Source organism: Parasteatoda tepidariorum, chromosome 10 (genome assembly GCF_043381705.1).
Source record: "Parasteatoda tepidariorum isolate YZ-2023 chromosome 10, CAS_Ptep_4.0, whole genome shotgun sequence".
NCBI classification, from domain to species: Eukaryota; Metazoa; Arthropoda; class Arachnida; order Araneae; family Theridiidae; genus Parasteatoda; species Parasteatoda tepidariorum.
Window position 1 is genome coordinate 4,611,429 of NC_092213.1, and position 23,180 is coordinate 4,634,608.

The window sequence follows — 23,180 nt, forward strand, 5'->3', positions numbered from 1 at the left end:
TGATAATATATAGACAGTAGAAAAATCCTGTGTACTCAACAGCAAAATTGCGTTTCCTTTTAATTTTTAAAGAAATTGACGGTGAAATAGCGCTTCAATATTGGAAAACATTTCCTATTGTTATTTTTGGACTTTATGTGGGTATGATGTATTTGTTTTTCGAATTTATTCCACTATTATCGGCTGTCGTTTGCTATCTCGTGATGAAAGAGAATTATCGTTTGTCACAAATCCACCATCGATTCTTGATTTCGGTTTTGAAACATGAAATAACACCAAATAGTTTGTTTGAAATATCTTCAGCATATTCTGGACTGTCGAGTTCTGTGAAAAAAACCAACGCTGTTATTTCACAGTTAGTGTTTGTTTTATTTGCTTACTGGTTGTACAGCGTCTGCTATTGTCTCAGTATTGTTCTAAAATCGGAAAACAGAAACGTGATTTATTTGTTATGCTACTTATTTTCAATCATGATATTTGCCGGCGAGTTTACGTTACTCGTCCATTTATCTACTAAAGTCAGCAATCAAGTGCTGGAATCTAAAAGACTCTTTACTCTAACAGCAGAAAGTGAGAAAAGTGCTTTTGAAAATACATCAAAAGCGACTAGTTTTATGTTGCTAAGTTCAGCTTTCGATAGAGTGAAGAAAGATGTCGTTTTGAAACCTTTAGACCTGTTCAAAGTAGATAAAACTATAATCCTTGCATCGTTTGGTCTAATTGTCAGCTATGAATTAATTATATTGCAAATGGGAATAACGGAACAATAAACAACACTATCGCACAATACTAATATTGCAAACTTAGAGTCGCCATATTCATTTTAAACTAAGCCCACTGTTTCCTGACGCTTACCCAAATCCGATGATTGCTTCGCAATAATTGCTGTTTCTTGGCATAAAACAGATGAAATTATTCAACTTAAAATATGTACGAAATGTACAAAAAAGAACTAAAATGTACAAAATTTTAAAATATGTACGAAAAAGAACACTTGTGGCCCCACGTCCAAATATATCCCTATCTAATAGTGGACATAAATCATTTTTCTAAACAATTATATTTTTAAATAACATTTAAAATTAAATGTATATTGTTATAAGAAATTTTTGAGTTCACAGCTGTAATTTAGTATTTTTGCTTACCAAACGGACGTATTTTAAACACAATTTTTGCTTTCATCACATGAAGCTTAAAGCTCTAAATCATTAAACGAATCTTTTTAACCATAATTCATGATTGTAAAACAATTAATAAGATCAGACAGCCTTATCTTAAAATGTATCGCAGAAATACGCTATTCTAATAATAACAATCATCTGACAGTTCAAGTTAATAACAATACGAAAAGTTGAACTTGAAAATTATTTTTATTTCCTCTGAAGTAACTTACAGAGGTGTTTCTAATACATAACCACCTAGAATATTCCAATGGTTTCAGTTTCACCTTCTTCTGTCGTGATTCATTTGGTTTCGGTAGAGAATTTGTTTCTTTGTCGCGTATACGGTTTAATGTGTGACTCTTAAAATGAATGTTTTTTTTTTCTTTTTTTTTGACAAAGCTTTGGATTTCCATTTTTCACTTGGGTACTAAAAATAAGAAGGGGATTACTGAATATAACCTGTATAAAATTTTAGATAAATCACAAAAATGCGTATGTCATTATTAAAAAAAGACTAATGTTTTTTAAACAAAAAAAAAACTTTTTACAACAATAATTTAACTGTTATTAAGAAACTAGAAACAAAATTGTTTTTTTTTCGGAAATATTAAGTATTCAGGAAGAAAAGCAACTTTGTCAAAATGGAATTGGTGTGATATTTTGAGTTACTTGCAATTTCTTAGAAAAAAAAAAACTTTTTTTTAAAAAAAAGAGCAAACATATTATTGTTACAGCTGTAATGTCTACAGGGGATCATTAATTGCAGAATGTTATCTTTTGGTGTAGCAGTTTTATAGCTGCGTCTCTGGGTAGCGCGCTAGCGAAACTACTGTAATCGCTACTTTTTTATTTCCTCCATAGTTTGTAGTGTAGTGCGAGACAATAGTTACTAGCGATTCCTGGCAACTACTTTTAACGCTAGTTAAATAAAGAAGCAAAGTTCCAAACAATAAAAGAAAATTTCAAATTTGATTGGTGCAAATCCTTCGTAAATGTAAGCTATGAGAAAGCATCATCTGTGGCCAAGCATTAAATAAGATCTACGTCTGATGATTGGAAAAATCGGTGCGAAATCGTTCGAAAATTTGATTTCACAGGAACTATAAAGTACGTTTTTGTGTCTGATTTTGTAACGTCAGCATTAATGAATGAGCAAAATATCGTCAGCATTAATGAATGAGCATATTTGCTGTCACCCCATCGAATCATTACGATGGAGCCCTAAAACGTGAAGATCCAATCATTAAATCAAAAGTTATTCAGAGTGATCCGTTTTTTTATTGTTTTTCGCACGGAACTTTGTTTTTTGGAGAATAAAAGAAAGCATTGATCACTTAAATCACAAATATTTGATAATTTCCTATCATTTCTTAAATCACTGTCGAGAAAAGCAATAGAGTTTGAAAGGGAGAAGAACAAATTCGTAAAAAGTGCTTTTCAATAAGAAATAAATAAAAGAATAAAAAATAAGAACTATTTCCTAGCATTTCATAAATTAAATATTTATTATCGAGAAAAGCATCGAGTTTGAAGGTAAAAGAAAAAATTCGTATCATTAAAAAAAACTATTTCATGTAAACATGAATTAAAACTTCTTAATATCTCCTCATATTTAACCAAGTCGATTTTTTTATTCAAAATCATTTTAAATGTTGGTGAAAATTAAGTTTGTCTTCTAAAAGTAGTAAAGTAGTGACTACATTTCGAAAATAGTTTGTAGTCGTTACAAATTGTGGTTGACTACAATTGTAATAAAGAAGTTGTAGTTAACTGCAAAGAAAATGCAGTTTTTTCGACCACTGCCAAAGATGTATGTAAAAAAAATAGTGAGTGGAGTCCCTCTGCGGGGAAGAAGTTAAACTTCTCAACCTGCGACGTTAATTGTAGAAGAATCAACAGTCGTAGAAGGATCTTTAGTTCTATTCAAAGACTCTTTTTCCTGCTCCGCTCGCTTCCGTGCTCTGTAATCACGGTAATATTGTGCATTTTTCTCTCGTAGACCTCTTGAACCAGTGGAAGTGCTTGTGGTTGCCTCATCGTCTCGCCCTGGAAAATGTATTTGTATTAATAATGTATGTGAATGCGTCATAATGTAATTTCAGAAGAGAAAACCTAACAATCAATTGATATTCACAAGAGGCGTACCTTGACATAACCTTAAATCCGTCGCATTGTACGTGGGATTGTTTTCACTCATTTTTTTACAATTGTTATCCACTAAATTTGAAAATAAAAAATACTACCCTATTAAATTATATGTGTATTAAAACAAACTAAAAAAATATTTATAAAAAAACAATACTTTTATGACTTTTATTATTTTTATGCTTGTGAGAACCAAAACAATATGGAAATGAATGAGGGAAAACTGGATCCTACCACGTGATTTCCCGTCCAATAAAAATGTAGCGTTAAACGTTTAACGCAACCTTGTTGGAAGTCGCATAAGAAGTATAACTTCAATATGCTCCTCAACTAAAGGAAGAAATAATTTTTTAACCTAAAAGAGTAATCTAATGCAGAATTTGTAAATAATTTTAGTAATTATTGCTTTATTCGAGATGGTGACAGATTCTTGGAGCGAAACACGCGGGAAATAAAATTGCTCTTCATAAAAAATATTTGATAGGAATATAATACGATACGAGCATAATTTGGTGAAATTTCTTTTATGAAAGTGAATTTATGTAAATTAAATATAGTTAATTTTTAAACTTAATTGGCTTATCTGGATAATACATTGTCCTGATAATATATAGACAGTAGAAATGCATTGTATAACTCTTAATATATTTTAAATAAAAATTTGTATTCGATAATTTTTTAAAAAATGTGTTTATTATTGCGATAGACAATTTTTTTTCTCTTTTTATGTGTACAATTATTGTCACAATTTATTATGTAATAATTTCATCCCTATTTTGGAAGAAGAAAAAAACATTTTCGCGCTACCAGAGAGACGGAGATATTTGCATTGTAATTAGTATGTGTATTGTATTTAGTATGTAGTATTATGTGTATAGTAACGCCACCAGAGTATTGTATTTAGTATAAAAATTATTTTAATTTTATATATTTAAATTTTTTTTAAATATTCTAATACTTTTTTGAATTTATTAATCATAGTTTTATTAATTTTCGATTTAATTTATGCTAGCATCATTATTGACATGAAGGGTTTAATCATATTAGTGCCATAATACATATCAGTATTATAAATATTAGCGGGGCTTGGTTAGTCTGGTTGGTCGGACGTTGGGCTCGTGTTCGCGAGTTTCTATCCCGGTGGCCGAAGAATCCTCGTGTATTAAATGGTGACTGGTGCAATGCTAAATCTGTCGGGGTTGCATGGTCCTCCATGTTCCTATAAGAAATTAATATTCCGGAAGTACTGAATTGAAATTGATCGTTCTCTGATTCAGGTCAAAATTGCGATCTGTGAGTGAACGTACGAATGGATCCTCTCTATAAAATCGGTTGTGACGCGTGTGTTGCTGAAATCGTATTCTTGGTTTAAGATGACGTCAATAAAAAACAAGTAACACACACCTATGCATTGAATTCAATTGGTTTTCAAGCAGGTGTGCTGGTATTGGTATATGGCATAAGTAACAACAACAACATAAATATATGTTTACTAAATATTACTGAAAATAAGGTATCTAGATGTTTTTTTATGTTTTTTTTAAAAAGTGCCGCCATTTTTATACAAGATGAACATTAACCATTTTCAAATCTTATTTCATTGCTATTTTTTAAAAAAAAATCTTTATTTTATAATTAAAATATGTTTAATATAATCTAACGTTTCTTTGGAGTTTATACATATATTTAACAGAAAAATTCAAAATTTGTACTACAGTAATCCGAAACTTCAGAATTTTAATCAGTTTATAAAAATTTCAATAGATGGCGATACTGAGTACTATGGATAAAGAACGTGCTTTACTGCTTATTTTTGTATAATTTAGGTCTTCTAAATTCTTTATACCTAAGTAAGCTATAAGTTAAGTTTTAGTAGGTCGTAAAGCTTTCCGGTTATTGTCTATAGCAACAACCGATTTGAGACCAATGCAGTTAATGCATTGATGAAATTGCAAAGTGATTAATCATGTATATTTTAAAGATTTACTACAACTAAGTATTTAAAACATTTCTCTGGTGTTGCTCTAGAGCGTTCTAAGATATATTTATAGTATCTGTTAAAGTTTACAGAGTGATAGAGCCATTTTAAAATCTACTGTAATGGAAGATAATTTCTCCCCTTATCCACCAGCTCAAACTAAACTAGTTTGTGTTGTTTGTCATAGAGAATTTTCTTCTATGAAAGGGCTTGCGACACATTTTCGTACGCACACATGCATTCGTGTACCAAAGGCTAGACCCGTGTTTCAATGTCACCTGTGTGAAAAAAAGTACTATTACAAAAATGACATTAATGAACATATAAATGTTCATTTTGGCTGGAAGCCACATAAATGTAAAGAATGTGATCAACACTTTTGTGGTCTGAGGAGTTTAAGAATGCATGTTAAAAGTTGTCACGAAGAACGTAAATATTACCCCTGTTCTATATGTGATAAACAGTTTGCTACTAAGTTAAGTTTGAAAGTTCATATCCGCAGTCATTTAAATTTAAAGCCATTTAAATGCACGATTTGCCCCAAAACATTTTCCGCTAACAAATACTTTAAAAAATATTTGCTGTCTCATACGGGAGAGAAACCACATGTCTGTGATGTTTGCCAAAAGAGATTTTCTATTAAGTATAATTTAAGAGTTCATTACCGCATTCATACGGGTGAGAAACCGTTTGTTTGTACTATATGTGATAAAGCTTTTCGTGTTAAGCTGATTTTAGATGGTCACTATAAAACTCATGGCATTTCAAATGAATCTAATGCAACTGTATAGCTCTTTTCCGTAATAATTCTTCGTGTTTTCTTAAGAACTTGATGAATTGCCTGCCCAAGATTATTTATTCTTTATTTGGATTTCATTATTCAGTTTTATAGAATAAAAAGTCATGTTTTTGTGTTGATTTAGGGTATTACAATAAAACTGGTGGCATTACAAATTCATTTGGCAAAAGTATGTAAAACACTCTATCTAGTCGCATTTTTTTTTTGTCAGATATTTTTCTACCTATCTTTAAGTTAATCGATCAATTGTTTACTAAACTTTTAGTATTTTTTCATTAGCCAGGTGCAAGTAAGTAAAACTTTTATTAGTTTCTAACTTAAAACAAAATGAAAGTTTCCAAAGAAATAACGATAAAAAAGAAGGGTGACATTTCTTGTACTCATCTAATGTATCAGTTTTTCGTTTATTTGTGATTTTGTTAATAACATGAAGTAGAATTTCAATACATAAGATTTAACCTTTTGTGTGAATTGGGTCACTTATAAAACTAGTGCTATTATAAATATCTCTAAGGAAATACAGTGAAACCTCCAAGAAAGACCACCTCTATTTGAAACTCTTTTGGGATGAACAGAATTTTTTCTGTAGACTTTGCGCTAAAGAAAATCTCTAGGAGAGACCCTTAAAACCTCTCACAGTAATCAAGAAAACATCTGCACCAGATGCAGAAAAGGTCAAATAAGAAAACACGAAAAAATATAAAATCAAAAACTTTAACGAAACAAATAAGTAGATTATATCAGTTGGGATAATTTTTATCGACACTAAATTTTGTTTATCAATACGTCTTTTCGATAGGCCAACAGAAGTGGCATTTCCGCACCAAGAAAATGACACTGACTAAAATTAAATTGCGAAAAATCATGCACCTTTGATAACAATTATGAAGTCTATGGAGGTAACACCTCTATGAACGACCATTTTACTGTGTGACGGAGAGTGGACGCTCCTCAGAGGTTTCACTGCTCATTTAAAACTACTTAGATTTATCTTTCATATTAGTATTTGTCTATTATTAATAAAATTCTTTTTCAGATGTCTTCTTAAAAATATTTTCTTTAAGATTTTGAAATTGTGTTTATTAATAAAAAATCCTTTGAGGTATAACTGATATTCTTTCTCATAAAGTTAATTTTGGATGATGATCAATCAAGTATATAATTTTATACACATCTGCTGCTTTCGCACGATAATACCTGCTATTCTGGGACATAATTGTACAAGCCGTGAGAAAAGGGTTAATGGATTTCTTTTTATGCATATCATTTTCCTTTTTAATTTATTATTAAATTAATTCATACTATATTTTATTTTATTCAAGTTTTATATTGTTATTTTACAATTATAAAAAGGAATCATTTTTTTGTGCTACATGCAATAAAGTTCCTTCTTTGGGTATGAAATTGATTTTACCTAGATGATTGCAATATTTTTGAATGCATGTGGTAATAGCTTAGACAGATGTGTCTTTTCTCATATAAATATATATTTGTTCCTTTATTATTAATATTTTATTAATGATTATTAAAAGATTAAATCAAGTGTTGCAAAGAAGGATTTTCTTTTTCAGAATTCATAATCACATTTACAAGGAAAAAAAATTATGTACAATATAGCTGTTATAAATTTTATTGTAAAAATTTTTTTCAAATGGTCGTTAAAGAAAATATTACGATGCTTTGTACTATATAGCTGTTATAAATTTTTGTGTTTAGGTCATTCATGACAATTAAAATATTTTAGTGTTTGAAAAATAATTTAGATGTTTAGTATTTCCCCTTGTACATCTATCTTAACTTTTTAATTAGCTTCTATGAGATTTGATCAAATATTTTGCAATGATGAATTTCTATAATTCAATTCAGACAACTTGCAATCGTTCAAATCTGTTGAGGTCAGGGAAAAATATTGTCCTGTTGTAAGTTATATATATATTGTTGACTTTGTTTATTTGCTAAATAAATATTCTCTTTACTTATTCATTGGAAATTTATTAAATCACAGAGCTTATAAAATTTCATGCAAATATGCTTTTGCATGAATTGCAAAATATAAAATCAAAAATGTATGCAATAATTAATATTTATTGTGTAATAATTGCATAATAAATATTAATTATTGCAATAATTAATATTTATTTATGTAAAAATGCCATAATTAATATTTATTTATGTAAAGTATATATATAGCATGCGTATTTACGTTGCCAATATCACATTGTGCAGCTCTAGTGCGATGTAAATAAGTTTCCACTATTATTGTATTTAATAGCTAACTTTTATTGCTATTTTAAATTATGTATTTTATTCTACAAAATCCCTTATTTGAATGATTTGATTATTTATTTTTCAATGAAAATTACTTATATAGGTGTTGGTTTTTAATATTGCTGTACTTGCTAGTTAAAAAGCTCAGAGTAGAGTTTGTTTTATTTCTGTTACTAATGAATAAGCTGAATTAAATGTTAAAAAGAGTGTACTTGATAGCAAATTGTAAATCTAATCATCCCTGGATAAACGATATCATGAGGATCTAGATAATATATGAAATATCAGTTTGTATTTTTCTTTGACAGTATAATTCTAAAACATAATAAAAATATTTGTTTTTGAATCTGTTTGTAATATCTTTTTGCTGCTGGTACATGAATTTTTAATTTTTGTTTTATTACCTTTAAGATATTTTAAAACAATTTAAAGGCTAATAGAAACAAATGTTTTTTTGTTTTTATACAGTAAAACCTCTCGGGAGCAATCACTCTCCCTTCCACAGTAAAATGGTCGTCGATGGAGGTGGGTCGTTCTTAGAGGTTACCTTCATTGACTTAAATTGTTGTACTTGGTACATGATTTTTCGGAAACATTTCTAATTTTCGCCAGTGTAATTTTCTTGGTGCGGAAGTACCACTTCTGTTGGCGTCTTGAAAAGACGAATCGATGAATAAAATTTAGCGTCTATAAAAATGATCCCAACTGATATAATTATGTGTAAAAACATATCTACCAATTATGAATGATAAAGCTATTTTAAATAAATAAACAATTGTGTTTAAGTTTGCATTTAATTTTATTTAATATATAGTAGTTTTTGCATTTAATTTTATATCATAAATATTTGTTTTTGAATTTAATTTTGTATCATAAATATTAGTTAACTTTAAAAGGTGTGAAGAGGTTTGAGATGCTTGTTTTTTTCTAATATAACTTTGAACTCTAAAAGTAAATAATTGATAGCATCGTCTTTAGTGCACTCTGACTGCAACATGAGGTTGTATCGTCAAAAAGAATCTCACACAAATATTTTGAATAGATTTTAACCTACTTATTTGTTTTGTTAAATTTTTTGTTTTGATACTTTTTCCTATTTCTTTATTTGACATTTTCCGCATTTGGTCCAGATATTTGCCCGGTCACAGGTTGAGGTTTTAATGGTCTCTCCTAAAGGTTTTCTTCAATACAAATTCTATAGAAAGAATTCCGTATCTCCAAAAGGTAAGAGTAAATAGAGGTGATCCCTGCAGAGAGATGGTCTTTCTTGGAGGTTTCACTGTCTTAATTTTAATTAATTAATAAATAAATTTACCCTTATTTTGGTCTAATGTTAGTTTAAAAATTAATATGATATAAAGTACTATTAAACAAGGTTAGTCAAATTTTTATGCTTTGTGCCTACTTTTATATTTCTGCTTGTAAAATTTTCTGACTGCCCACTAGTTCAACGCCTACTAGTAGGTCAAGGCTTGCTGTCTTCAGCAGATTTTGCTTTGTGGCATCACAAGCAAAAGGTGGCATCGATTGGCACTCAATGCTTTGTAGATGGATTAAAACGATATGAAAGTAAGTGAAAAATACCTTCTTTTTTTTAAAGAAAGTATTATGTTTGATTTTAATAGATTTTTCTTTAATGTGCTGCATATTAAGTTTGAAAAGGGATTGAAAGCATGGATATAATGTAACTTCCTTTATGTGTTATGTTGCTAAAGCAGTTATTTGAATGCTAATGTTTTTTATGTGCGTTACCTGATCTATTTCCATTTGAAGCTGAAATAACTTATTTTTATTTACACATTTTTGTATTCTTATTAACATAAAATTACAAAAAATTCTATTGTGTTATTTATACACAATAGAATTGCACAATTATATATTCTTCATGATCTATGTATGATTATGCATCTTAAGTGGACCTAAGCATTTTGAATAGGTTTAAAAAGTGTTAGAAGAATATTTATTACACTGCTCAATATTTCAAATAACCTTAGAATTGTGGTCTATCTTTGTTTATAAAATATACATTTCAATATATCAGTGAAATATGTTTGATTTATACATTTAAATAATACCCATTTAAATACATAAGTTGCTATGCAATATTTTTTACTGTTGAAGTTTACATATTTTATTCTAACAAATGCTTAAATGTCTTGAAATATTAACACGGTGTTTATTATATCTTGTACTGCATGTTTGCTGGATAAGAGTGGAGATTAGTATGTGTGTTCAAACCAAATATAATAAATATTTTGTAATATGGAATTATCAGTTGGCATAATGTTGGCAATAATTTAAAATTGCTTACTAAGTATTATAAGCTATTATTTATTATAAACAAGTGTTTTGAAGAAATTTTTAAATGATTTGATGATTTATTTTTAATTCATATGAAGTCAAATTTAAACACATGCTTGTAAGAAATACCAAGTTGTCGTTTTGAAGAGTGACGATTTTAATTTATATTTTAGTTTATATTTAGCTAAAATGAATTAAATTTAGCTGAAATTTAATATACCCAAGAAAAGTTTTAATATTGTAGAATTTATAAATGTCACTCATTCTTAAAAACATATTAAGTATATACCAATATTTAGGAACAAAAATATTAGTTTAATATTAGATCAATGTTTGATGTGTATGCAGACTAATGATCTTTCTAGTTTGCTGTTAAATATTTTTTTTTTTTACTGAAAATAACAAAATATTTTGTGGGATTCTACTATGGTTTTTAAAAAAAATTTTTTGAAGAAATTTCATCAGTAAAAAAATCAATTGAATTCAGATTTAATGAATTGAATTCTTAGAGATTATTGATTATATTTGTGTTTTACATGAGTCAGATCTTGAAAAAATTTATTTAACAAACTGATAACTGAAAAAATATACTAAATTACTTATCATAGAATAGAAATGTTTGCTTTTTAAAGAAACTGAATGAATATTTTTAATAAAAGTAATAAATGATTTAAAATATAAAGGGGGGGGGGGTAAAAAATATTTGTGTAGTCAGTCCTTTTTTTTATTTTTAGTTTCTTAAAAAATATATATTTAACTTTTTTATTCAAGAATGTAATGTTTTATTATACTTTTTTTGTGATAAAATTTAATCATAAGTTTAGCAAAATAAGACGAATTGTATTGATTTTGAGTTTTTCAATTTAGCAAATTATATTTTCATTATAAAGTTAAAATCGTAAATTAACTGTTGTTAAAAAAATAATTATGTTTTTGGTATACGTCTTAATGTATATTTATTTTTTCAGTCATCAAACATGGTTTACATTTGCTCTCTATCTGCTTGTCTCGATAATTATTACAAGAACAATAAAGTTTCTGTTTTTAAATTTCCCCAAAATGGACAACAATTGTAGTTGACAAATGAAGAAAGAATTATGAAGTAACTGCTCACTCAAGAGTAAGAGTTAGATAATTTTTATGCAATTCAAGAGTCAATTTGCTAATTTTCTAAGTGTAGTAAAAATAGATATTGTTATTATGAATATTCATTACTTGCTTTTAACTGCAGATATGTGAAAAACATTTTCACAAACATGTTCGAAGAAGCGATTCGATATGAGGGGAGGGAATCAGTCAGCGCTGGCAAAAGGCTTCTGTACCATACTTGTTTAATGATTGCATTTTTAACGCTTTCCTAAAGTAGAATGTCTTACATCATCCCTTTTAAAAAAAGTAAATATTGTTTTATTATTGTGATTTGTAAAATAATTCATAGAAATTAAAAGCTTCAATTTAAAATCTAAAATATGCTTAAACTAAAAGAATTTAGAAATGTACTGTGTGTACTAGCATTTTTTTTATAAACTTGTTTACATTTTTGGGTGATGAAGCAAATATTTTACATGATTTTTTACTGATTGAATGGTAATTTTTTTATTACATGATTTTTTTTAATGAAATGACATTTTCATGATTAAGGTGCATCTCATCAGAAACTACTTATTTAAGAATTAAATTCCATTATTATCAGTATACTTTTGTTATTATCCCATAAAAAAAATTTAGAGCTGCATTTGTAAGAGATATTTATGTTCATTTTCTTAAGGACAGGGTGCGTAGCTTTTTTAAAGAGTGCTTAAAGGTGCTTATTTTCGTTTTTTAAAAGCCCCTAAAGGTGCTTTTTTCATTGGGTCTTCTTAAAAAGTACTTAATTTTCCCTTTTTCAAAGTGAGGTTTTTTCTTTACTATGTTGATTTTCGCTACGAATTATGCAAAAAGACACAGTTCACATTGTTCTATTCAACGTTTTCACAATTAGTTCAACCTCTTTATACTTCGGTGTATTGTCAGTCTGTAACGTATGAAAACGCCATTCGTTTTACTGATTCAAAATTTGATGATTTTTGACAATTGTCAAAATCAATGCCAAATTTTTTTTTTTTTACGTGACTGTTGAAACAAGATAAAACCGTTCCTTGTCAAAAACTTTCCAACACTGCCTAATTATGACATTTTTTTAAAGTGCTTAAAAATATTTTTTGAGTTCTTGAAAAGTGTTTAAAAGGTGCTTATTTTTTGTTGAATAATTTGGCTACGCACCCTGAAGGAAATTTTAGTCGGTCATTTACTTTTAACCCTAAATTTAATTTATATTACTGAATATTATTTTAAAAAAACATTAGAATGACTTGGATTATGTTTTGACCTATGCCATATTTCATTGAATATTTTATTAAATTCACTATACTTTCATTTGTTTTCATTTAAAATAATAATTTTTTTTTAATTAAGTAGTATTTAAAATAAGTATTTATAAGTCTTAATGTAAAATTATAATAAGTATTTATTAGTCCTAATAATACGCCATTTTTCTGATAAACATAAGCTGACGTCATAGGTTATACGTTGTTTTCCTTTTGAAGTGCCCAGTTATAATCCCAATAGGCAGGAGAGAGGTCAAAAATTTGGTTATTTTGCGTATTTCGTCATTTCTCGGGGAGATTTTTCGGAGATTTGAAAAGTTTACGATCACAGTTATGAAATTCGTTTATCTAAGGATAGTTCCATGAAAATAAAAATATTTAATATCGATTAATTATTTTTTGATGAAAATTAAATGAAGAGTTATTTACATTTAAAATAGAGGAAATGGAGGAGTTTGTCTTGAAGTTGCCACTGAGTTCCACAATTCAATCTTTTTTATCTTCTATAGCATGCGATTCTTTCTGAATCATCATCAGATAAATCGACAACTTTCGGTAAAAGTTCTGTAAAAATACACTTCATGTCGCAACGTAACGTCAGTCTGCCATTATTATTTTTCGATAACATATCTTCCGTCAAAATATCGGATGACAGTAAGAATTCTCTCTTCAAGTACCTGTCTATACCAAAAACAATCCTTCCCTTACTCTCGAAAGCAGATGTCACCTCAACTGATTGTGGGAATCGGAGATCATTTTGGGTATCCACCAGAGAAATTATTCCATTCATTGTTATTGAATTATCTGGGAAAAAATTCTTCACGTCATTTATTTCAGAGAATACGAAAGAAATCATACCCTTATTTCTTTCGGAATCTCCATCGGGGTAACACAACAACTCAAAATAGTAAGCAAATGGGAATGGCTCCCAACTGCTTTTTTTTGTTCCATTTGAGTCCAAGGGTTTCAAACTAACATTGCTTCCCCATGGTAAGGATTCGACTAGGTATGAAATAGGAATCTCATAGAAAAGTACCAGTTCACAATCGCAGTTACAATAATCTAAATCAAAGTCACTAAAAGATCTAGGATTAAACCCTTTGGAACGTTTCAAACGATCAGTTATAGTTATTACTATTTGTGGATGTTTTATTTTAAGTGTGTCCCATTTTGACGACTCTCTAACATCTTGAAAATTTTTCATCGCGTAGTTGATAACAGCTTCTCTCAATTCAATATCTCTACGCCATTCTGCTAGAGTTATCATGCCGAAAACAATATTTTTAATTCTAGTTTTTTGCTCAGACGCAATTACACATTTTGCATGGTCCATTAATTCTTTTTTTATTCCTGGAAAATCTAGTTTAAGTGTCTGAAAACTTGATGAAGATTTAACTTTTTCAATATTTTCCAATATATAGTTCATAACTGCTTCTCTCAAATCGAAATCTCTTCGCCATTCTGCCAAGTGTAACATCCCGCAAAGAACTCTTGTTTTTGCTTTAGACACAAGCAGGTGTTTCGCATGACTAGCTAGTTCTTCTGTTATTTCGGGACGTTCTTTTTCGAATTCCCTCCAATACTGCGAAGGTTTTAAGTATCTAAAATATTCCAACATATCGTTTAAAGCCTTTACCCTCAATTCTGAATCTCTTTGATTTTCTGCTAAAGATAATATGCCGATTGCGTATTCTGCACCATGCATATTCTCGTTGTATTTTGCTCGATCTGTTAAGTCTTTTCCTATTAGTGGGCATTCTTTTCCGAGTATCTTCCAACTGAAATGAGCTTTCACTCCCCAAAAATGTTCTACTATATAATCTACAGTTGCTTTTTTCAAACATAAATCACCTTGCATATCTGCTAAAATGAACATGTGGCAAACAATGTCACTTGTTAGTCGATTGCACAACAAGTTCAGGCACCTATACTGAACAACTGTTGTCAAATATGGATCCAAAAGTTCCGTTGCAACACTAAAATGAGTGTTCAATAATTTGGCTGCAATCTTTTCCAATTTACCCATATGGAATACTGTGTCAAGCAATAAGTAGCAAATTATGTCAATTATTGTTTTAATCACATAATCGCATGGTGTTGAGCGCATTTTTGTTTTATCCATAAATTCGTATAGCTTTTGAAAATATGGAGACTTTTCCCCCCATTTTTTCAAAATTATTCCGAGACGTTCGGGAACGTCAACTCCCGTTAATCCACCTTTTATTATTTGAAAATACCGATCTAAGGGTTCGTGATTAATTGAAGCGCGGTCTGAGGGTATAGACTCCCGGAAAAGAAACGTTACCTCGCAACGTAAAGTCAGCTTGCCGCTCTCGTTGAGCAATACATTTTCATTGTAGAGATCGGATGCCAGGAAGAGTTCCCTGTCCACGTACCGTTCAATGTCAAAAACAATTCCTTTATTCTCAAGTATGAATACACCCACAAATGATTTCGAAAGTAAAAGTTTTTCTTCTATATCCACCACAGAAAGCTCTCCATGTATCGTTTGACGAGAGTAAAATTTTGATATGAAACTACTTCTTAAATCTTTTTTCTGAACAAATTTAAAAGAAATCATACCTTTATTTTCTTTACTGTCCCCGTCAGGGTAGCATAACAAGTCGAAATAATATGGAAATCCTTTGGGCTCAAATACATTATTTCCTATTTTTATTTCATCCTGACCCCGATATCTGAGAGGAAGATTTCTCCCACAGGGTACTCTTATATCTGAGATGGGTATTTCATAGAGTATAACCCATTCACAAGATTCGACAGACTCTTTATAAGTTAGACCTGTGAGTACAGACTGACGGACTGGCTGGAGTCTGGAAATCATTTTGATAGGAAAAAAAATTAACACAAATCCAATTCCACGTTCTGGGAGAAGCTATCTGAAACCGTTTGTTATCTTTATCTTTCGATTCAAGATAATAGAAAGTTTATCTCTGTAACATAGAAACAGAATAGCCTGCCACAGTTTTCTTTTGTTGCCGTAAAATTAATAAAAGTTCTAAAGAGGTATTGTTTTACTATAAATATTTTACTGTCCCTAATTCAAAAGATATTAACCCGCACTTCTATTATAACGTTTCTGATTTTGATTGTTTTTTTTTTTTTTTTAATCATGAGTTTAAAACTAAGAAAATTCTTTTTGTTTATTATTATAATGTAATTCTACGCTTCATTTTAAGATACGAATTTAACAACCGGTTCGCAGTGTTGACGTAAAATATCCCCAGTGGTAGACGGATGATGCGGTAGAGTCCTCTTACCGTCACCGTGTAAGGGTTTAGTGGTTTCTCTCTGTGTAACGCAAATGTGGGTAAGTTCCATCAAAAAGTCCTCCACAAACCCAAATTTCTCCCAATACTTTATCCAGTAGTTCCCTTGTCTTCTGGATTGGGTTCAAAATCACTGGGCTACGATTTTGAACATTAGTATAGTAGTAAACTCAAATTGGGTTGGCTGTTCAAAGATGGTTTTAAAATAAAATAAAACACTAAATCTAAAAGCATCCCTTTTAGAATAAATTTTAGATTCTAAATATATGTAAAATCTTTTTTATTTGAATATAGGTAGACCTTGTAATTCATTTATTTTTTTGCATCTCTCTGTGTTTCTCCCTTTCGCTTGATCGTATGCCAGATTATATGACATAATTTTATATTTCACGTGTAATTTCATTTTTCTACAACACAAAGATTATTGCTTTGACAATTTGTGAGAGTCTGCAAATTTCAATGTTTGTTTTCGCCATTTAAATTAACACTTTATATTTTGTGTTTTATTTTAAATAATCCATTAAGTCATACAAAAACTATTTCTCATTATACTTGCCTTAAATATATATATTTAAAATTCTTGTCTATAACCATATACACATTAGGGGTTTTAATATTACAGTAAGAAAAAAAATTTAGCCGTTATCAAAATTCGGCGGATTACTTTCGAGAAAGGGTACATTAAAACTTGTTTGCACTAGATGGAGGTGAACGACTATTACTAAAAACAATTTCAAGTTTTATCCGGCAATTGAACTGTTTCGATGTTTTTAATCCCTGCTTCCTTTTAAGTCAGATTTTTTTTTTTTAAATTTACGCGTTTAATGTAAAAATTCTTTCATTCTCGTAAAGTATGCTCTTGTGATTTTAAGTAAGCTTTTTAATTATAATATGAATGTACATGGTGTATTCATATACATTTTGTATTTGTTAAATATATTACGTTTATACCTACTCTTTTCTTTTTTAAACCCCTTCGCTTTAACCGAGTTTTTTGGTTAGCCGTGGCCCACATGAACTTGGATAATCGGGACTCTACTGTACTTATCTCATTAAACTGCCACAATGGCAGAAGGCTAGTCATTTTAAAGCCGTTATGAACATACAATTTTAATTCAATCCAAGCATTTTGAAGGTAACCTGCCGTACTCGATACATGATGCTTTTATTATACAATGCGCCAAAAAGAAATACTGACCACCCTGAATGACTTTTGATCTCATGATAGGATCTTCACGTTCTAGGAATCCATTTTAATGATTCGAGGGAATGACGTCAAATATGCTAACTAATTAATGCAGACGATATTTTAAGTCACGAAATCAGACACAAAAATTTACTTTCTTTGAATAAACATACCTTTTTTTTTTCTTCGACGGATTCGGATTTTTGACCCCCCCAAAAGACCGAAATTCGGTAAATAGGGTTCCCATAATATGGTCAGGAGAGAGGACCAAAGTGTGGACCCCTGAATGTTAATTTTACCTTTTGTGTATTTCATGGTATCTTGAGAACTTTTTATGCGAATTGAAAAGTTTTTTGAGCACAATTACAAAATTCATTTATCCATGCATAATTCAATGTAAATTATAACTTTTGGCAAATATTTATTATTACTTTATTGGGCGATCGAAATGGGTTGCAGGTGGCGTAGAGCAGAACTCTTTTTCTATGGCAACACTTCACATGCTTTCCCCATTAGCGTGTGGAAAGTCATAGAGGAAGGAAGTACGTTAGTTTCTCTCTTGATTTTCATATAGATTAAAATCTTTTAACTTGAAAAACTATATTGAACAAAGTTCTAAAGAAAAGTATCACGGAAATTTTAGAAAATATTTTTATTAAGTAAAAAGGAAAAATATTAAGAAAAGGGAAAATATCGTAGTACGTTCCTATATAACTGAAAAGAGGAGGAGAAGGGCTAAAGGCATGAAACCGGTCTCTCCCCAGATGGCGTATTCGACTGTTGCGATCGCGAATTTAAATAAGAGTTGAAAATATTTTGAGTTCATATTTTGGGCTTCCATCGAAAGAAAGGTATGTTTATTCAGAGGAAGAACATTTTTGTGTCTGATTTCTCAACTTGAAATAACTCCCTCACTCATTTATATTTGAGGTCACCCCCACGAACCATTCAGATTTGGTTCGTTCAAGAACGGGAAGATCCGATCATTAGATCAAAAGTTATTCACCGGGGTCCGTTCTTTTATGTGCGCACTGTACCTAAATAATTTTAAATATGCTTCAAACACCGTATTTGTTTAAAAGCATTGTTCATTAAACTTTTATGCGACATGGCGACTTTTAAGTTCCACAAATAATATATTGCCATATAGCACACATACGAAAAATATCCCAATGTCTGTCTCCGTAATATAATTTTCAAATTATCTGTACTAGTTAGCGGCAAATACGATTCTTTAACATCACCCATGGAACTATTTCGTTCGAAGCGCCCATTTTCTGAACAATGTTTGTTAATTCTCGATCAGTTTGTCTTTATATTAATTCAATGAGTCCTTAAACCAGTCAAAAAGCAAAGTATGAAATGTAGAATAAAAATTTCATAATGTGTTGATCTTTTCTTGGAAATTAAAATTTATACTATCAATATTTCATAAAATGAATTGAGAATAGTATTGACATATGTTTTGTGGTTTTGCTATATATACAGTCAAACTCCGCTATAGTGAACACGGTTTATAGTGAACTCCCGGATATAGTGAACGAAATGTTCGGTCCCATGCCTTGCTATACACTATAATGTTATTTTTTGTGGATATAGTGAACCAAAAAAGTGAGAAAGTTGGATATAATGAACTTTTTTCTGTCTTCGACTGATTTTTTTTGTTATAATTTTGAAATTTCTACTTCAAAATAAATACATATACCAGTTTTTAAAACCATCTATAGCTTGGAATGTAGCGATAAGCACTTTTTCTTGTTTGCTTCTTTTACCTTTCCCATCTCTAAACAAACCAAGCAGATGTTTCCAACCCAGGCAGATGATGCACCTGTAAGGTGTCAGTGGGAGCAATATGAATTTTCTGTCAGAGGGAATGAGTAATTATTCATTATTAGTCAAAGGGTTGGATACTAATATGTGTTGATAAGGCCCTCATATCAACTCCTTTTTGCTCTTAGTCCAGTTTAAAAAAGCCTGCAAGCAAGTGTCTCAAATTTAATTATGGCGAGCAGTAAACGTAAAATTTTCTCCATTGATAAAATGGGCATAATTTGAAAATGGATGTAATCAAGCTGATATTTGCAGAGAATATAAACTATCCAAATCTGCAATTTGTAACTTATGGAGAAGAAAAAAAGCAATTAACAATTTCTGCTCATCAAAAAAATTTATAAGGCAGAAAAAAGTTGAGAAAAGCAGATCACAAGGATGTTGAAGAAGCATTACTGAAGTGATTCAGCATTCGAAGAAGCCGCCAGTATCTGGACAAATGTCGATAAATTTGCTAAGCGATTTTATTAGACTACTTTTATGTGCTCGAATGGCAGGTTAGACAGGTTTAAAAAGCGGAATAACAGAAATCCAGGAAAAATTATCTGAAAGTGTTTCCATTATATGATGTTGAGGATTGCTCATCAGCTGAGGATTACTAATTTTTTTTTTATTACGCAGGACGAAAAGTAATAAAAAATAACACATTTTTTGCTACTACATAATATTTTTGAGTCATTTATTTCAATAATATGTAATAAAAGGGAGGAATTTGGGAACCACATGTTAAATTGCCCGCGTAACGGATATAGTGAACCGGAATTTCAGTCCCTTGAAAGTTCACTATGGCGGGGTTTGACTATATACAGTCTGACTTCTATATAACGAACTTCCATTTTACGAATTTCTCTATTTTGCGAATTTTTTCGTGGAACCAAGAACATTTTGGAAATTTCTTCGTTAAATAACTTCTAAATAGCGAAGTGAATTTTCTATTTAACGAATTTTTTTTTNTCAGGGGCCCTGTGCTACAGAGAAAAAAATTGACAATGTTTCTTAAACAGTAAAAATTTAATTCGAAATTTCAATGACGATTGTCTTGCTCTGTACATTACATCGACGCTATTTTAGTACATTTCTGAACGCATTCCAAATTAGATATTAATATTATGGTAGTTAGTTCATATATAACGCAGTAATATAATCGCAAGCAATTTTATCGCGGTTATTTTAACGCCGACTAATCAGATGACTATACAGCAAGAGCAGCTTTGGCAAATGGTTACAACAGTTTTCAGAAAGCTTTGTTGGCGATGAGACTCAGACATCAGAAGCGATTCACGAGGCGAAATGTCTATTGAATGACTTGGCAAAAAAAGAAAATGCTGTAGTGGCCGTATTTTGGGCTGCCATACTAGATCGGATCAATTTTGTCAGCAAATTTTTACAAAAGAAAACAATTGAACTTCGAACGGCAGTCGATCTTTTAAAATCGCTTTTAGTTTCACAGAGAGAATTATTTGACGACTACGAGACTAAGGCAAATGAGAAAACTGATACTCAATACAGTGATGAGAATCAGCGTGTGCGAAAAAGGCATCACGATGACGGACCTGCAAAAGAAGTTGTGCTCAGAGGAAAAGAGAAATTAAAAGTTGATACATATTTGCCAGTACTAGACATGCTGTGTACAGAACTGTCGCGGCGCCTAGAAGCTTACCGGGAAATAAATGATCTGTTTGGGTTTCGAACAGATTTCTCGACAAAATCCGACGCTGAAATTAGACAGGCTTGCACAAAGTTTAAGGAACATTATTTCGAGGACATTGAGCCTAAGTTTATAGACGAAATGGTGCAGTATAAATACTTCATCTTACAATTAGAAGATGCCGGAAAAAAATTGTGCCTGCCGAAGAGTCTTACAAACTGATTATTGGTAACATGGCACAATCAACTTTCCCGAATGTAATGACAGCTTTGCAAATATATAGAAGTCTAATGATTACAAACGCCACTGCTGAACGAAACTTTTCCAAATTGAAATTAGTTAAAAACTGTCGTCGTTCAACTATGTCTCAAAACCGTTTAAATTCACAGGCCATAATGGCAATTGAAAATGATGTATTGGAAAAGGTAAACTTTCAGGATGTCTTGAACGATTTTGTAACAAAAAAAGTTAATATTTAAGCTTATTGTATGATTTTAATTAAATGCATATATTAATTACTTATATTCTTTTCGTTTGATTCAATATTTTTATTGAATAATGTGATAATATACCTATGTAGTAAAAAACAGCGTAATTATGAATAAAGTGTTATGTTAGCGAAAAAATATATTAGGAAGTTAGAAGACGGTAGGGGGGGGGGGGCCCGAGACGAGCACTGCCTAGGGGCCGCGACATGCATAAGCCGGCCCTGCCTAAACAAACCAAGCAGATGTTTCCAACCCAGGCAGATGATGCACCTGTAAGGTGTCAGTGGGAGCAATATGAATTTTCTGTCAGAGGGAATGAGTAATTATTCATTATTATTAGTCAAAGGGTTGGATACTAATATGTGTTGATAAGGCCCTCATTTCAACTCCTTTTTGCTCTTAGTCCAGTTTAAAAAAGCCTGCAAGCAAGTGTCTCAAATTTAACTATGGCGAGCAGTAAACGTAAAATGTTCTCCATTGATAAAATGGGCATAATTTGAAAATGGATGTAATCAAGATGATATTTGCAGAGAATATAAACTATCCAAATCTGCAGTTTGTAACTTATGGAGAGAAAAAAAGCAATTAACAATTTCTGCTCATCAAAAAAATTTATAAGGCAGAAAAAAGTTGAGAAAAGCAGATCACAAGGATGTTGAAGAAGCATTACTGAAGTGATTCAGCATTCGAAGAAGNGCGTAAGCGAACCGACCGGCACCTTCTTTCTTCAATTTCACCCCCATTAGAGATGTGCTCTCGATTGTTGCCTCAACGAACAGCCTCAGACTTTTAGTCTGAAGGAGTTCTCCTCAAAACAGCACAAGTAGTTTAATAATTTAAACAAGAGATTAGTTTTTATCAATTAGTTCCTAGTAATACCACGTGTTAAGCTGTGGTTTTCGTACTGTGGAATATGTTGAACAAACTAGTAACTCTCTTAACCCTTTGCCTGTGGAATATATTTGAAAAAAAATACGTGTTAAAAAAAAGGTGAAATTTTTTTTCTTTTGTTCGTTATTACCAAAAAAAAAAACCTTTAAATTTTTTTTTTTTTAAAAAAAACTAAATATTAAAGAAAATAACTCCCCTGTTTAATATTTTCACATATAAGAGAAATGTTACAATAAATTTTGTTCAAATTACAGAAAAATTAATAAAATTACAAAATAATTTCCAATATTAAAATAATAAACTAATAGTACAATATAATATTTAGTATAAACTGTCACGAGATCCTTTTGCGTGTGTCATTCCACATTTTCAAGGCCAAATCAACTGAAAAAATGCTTTTCCTCATATAAAATTCGGAACTTATATCAGAGTTTCTCAGCTACAAAGGAGATTCCTCCAAACAAAGACTATTAAACGAGAATTTCATCAATTATGAATGAAAAAGACATGTAACTCCTTATTTCAATGAGAAATGAACTGACCAAATAACAAAAAATCAAGCTTATCTTCATTTTCAATCTAGAATTCATCCGTTTCCCAGTTACAAAATAAATGACTTACTTTTCTGCCAAAGGCGCCTACAATGACTGAACAAATAAATAAAAAAACCATATGAACCTTATTTTAAATTTGAAGCTCAGAGTTTCAAAGCTGCATAGATAATGAACATTTTTACAGACAAAAAGGCGTCCACGTCAGACTTTCATCCATTATAAATACAAGAGACTTGTGCATCCCTTATCATTTTAACATCAGCTTTCTTTGGACTT

General features: G+C 30.4%; 1 protein-coding gene across 1 annotated transcript in view; it reads right to left on the minus strand.

Moving 5' to 3' along the window:
• The window catches only part of LOC107454279 (low-density lipoprotein receptor-related protein 2), a 42,198-nt gene extending 26,321 nt beyond the window's left edge, over positions 1 to 15,877 (minus strand). Inside the window, exon 1 of the mRNA XM_016071413.3 lies at positions 15,604 to 15,877. Coding sequence (XP_015926899.2) covers positions 15,604 to 15,862 — 259 coding nt within the window. The 5' untranslated portion in view covers positions 15,863 to 15,877. The remainder of the gene's footprint in view (positions 1 to 15,603) is intronic.
• Positions 15,878 to 23,180: the final 7,303 nt, after the last annotated feature.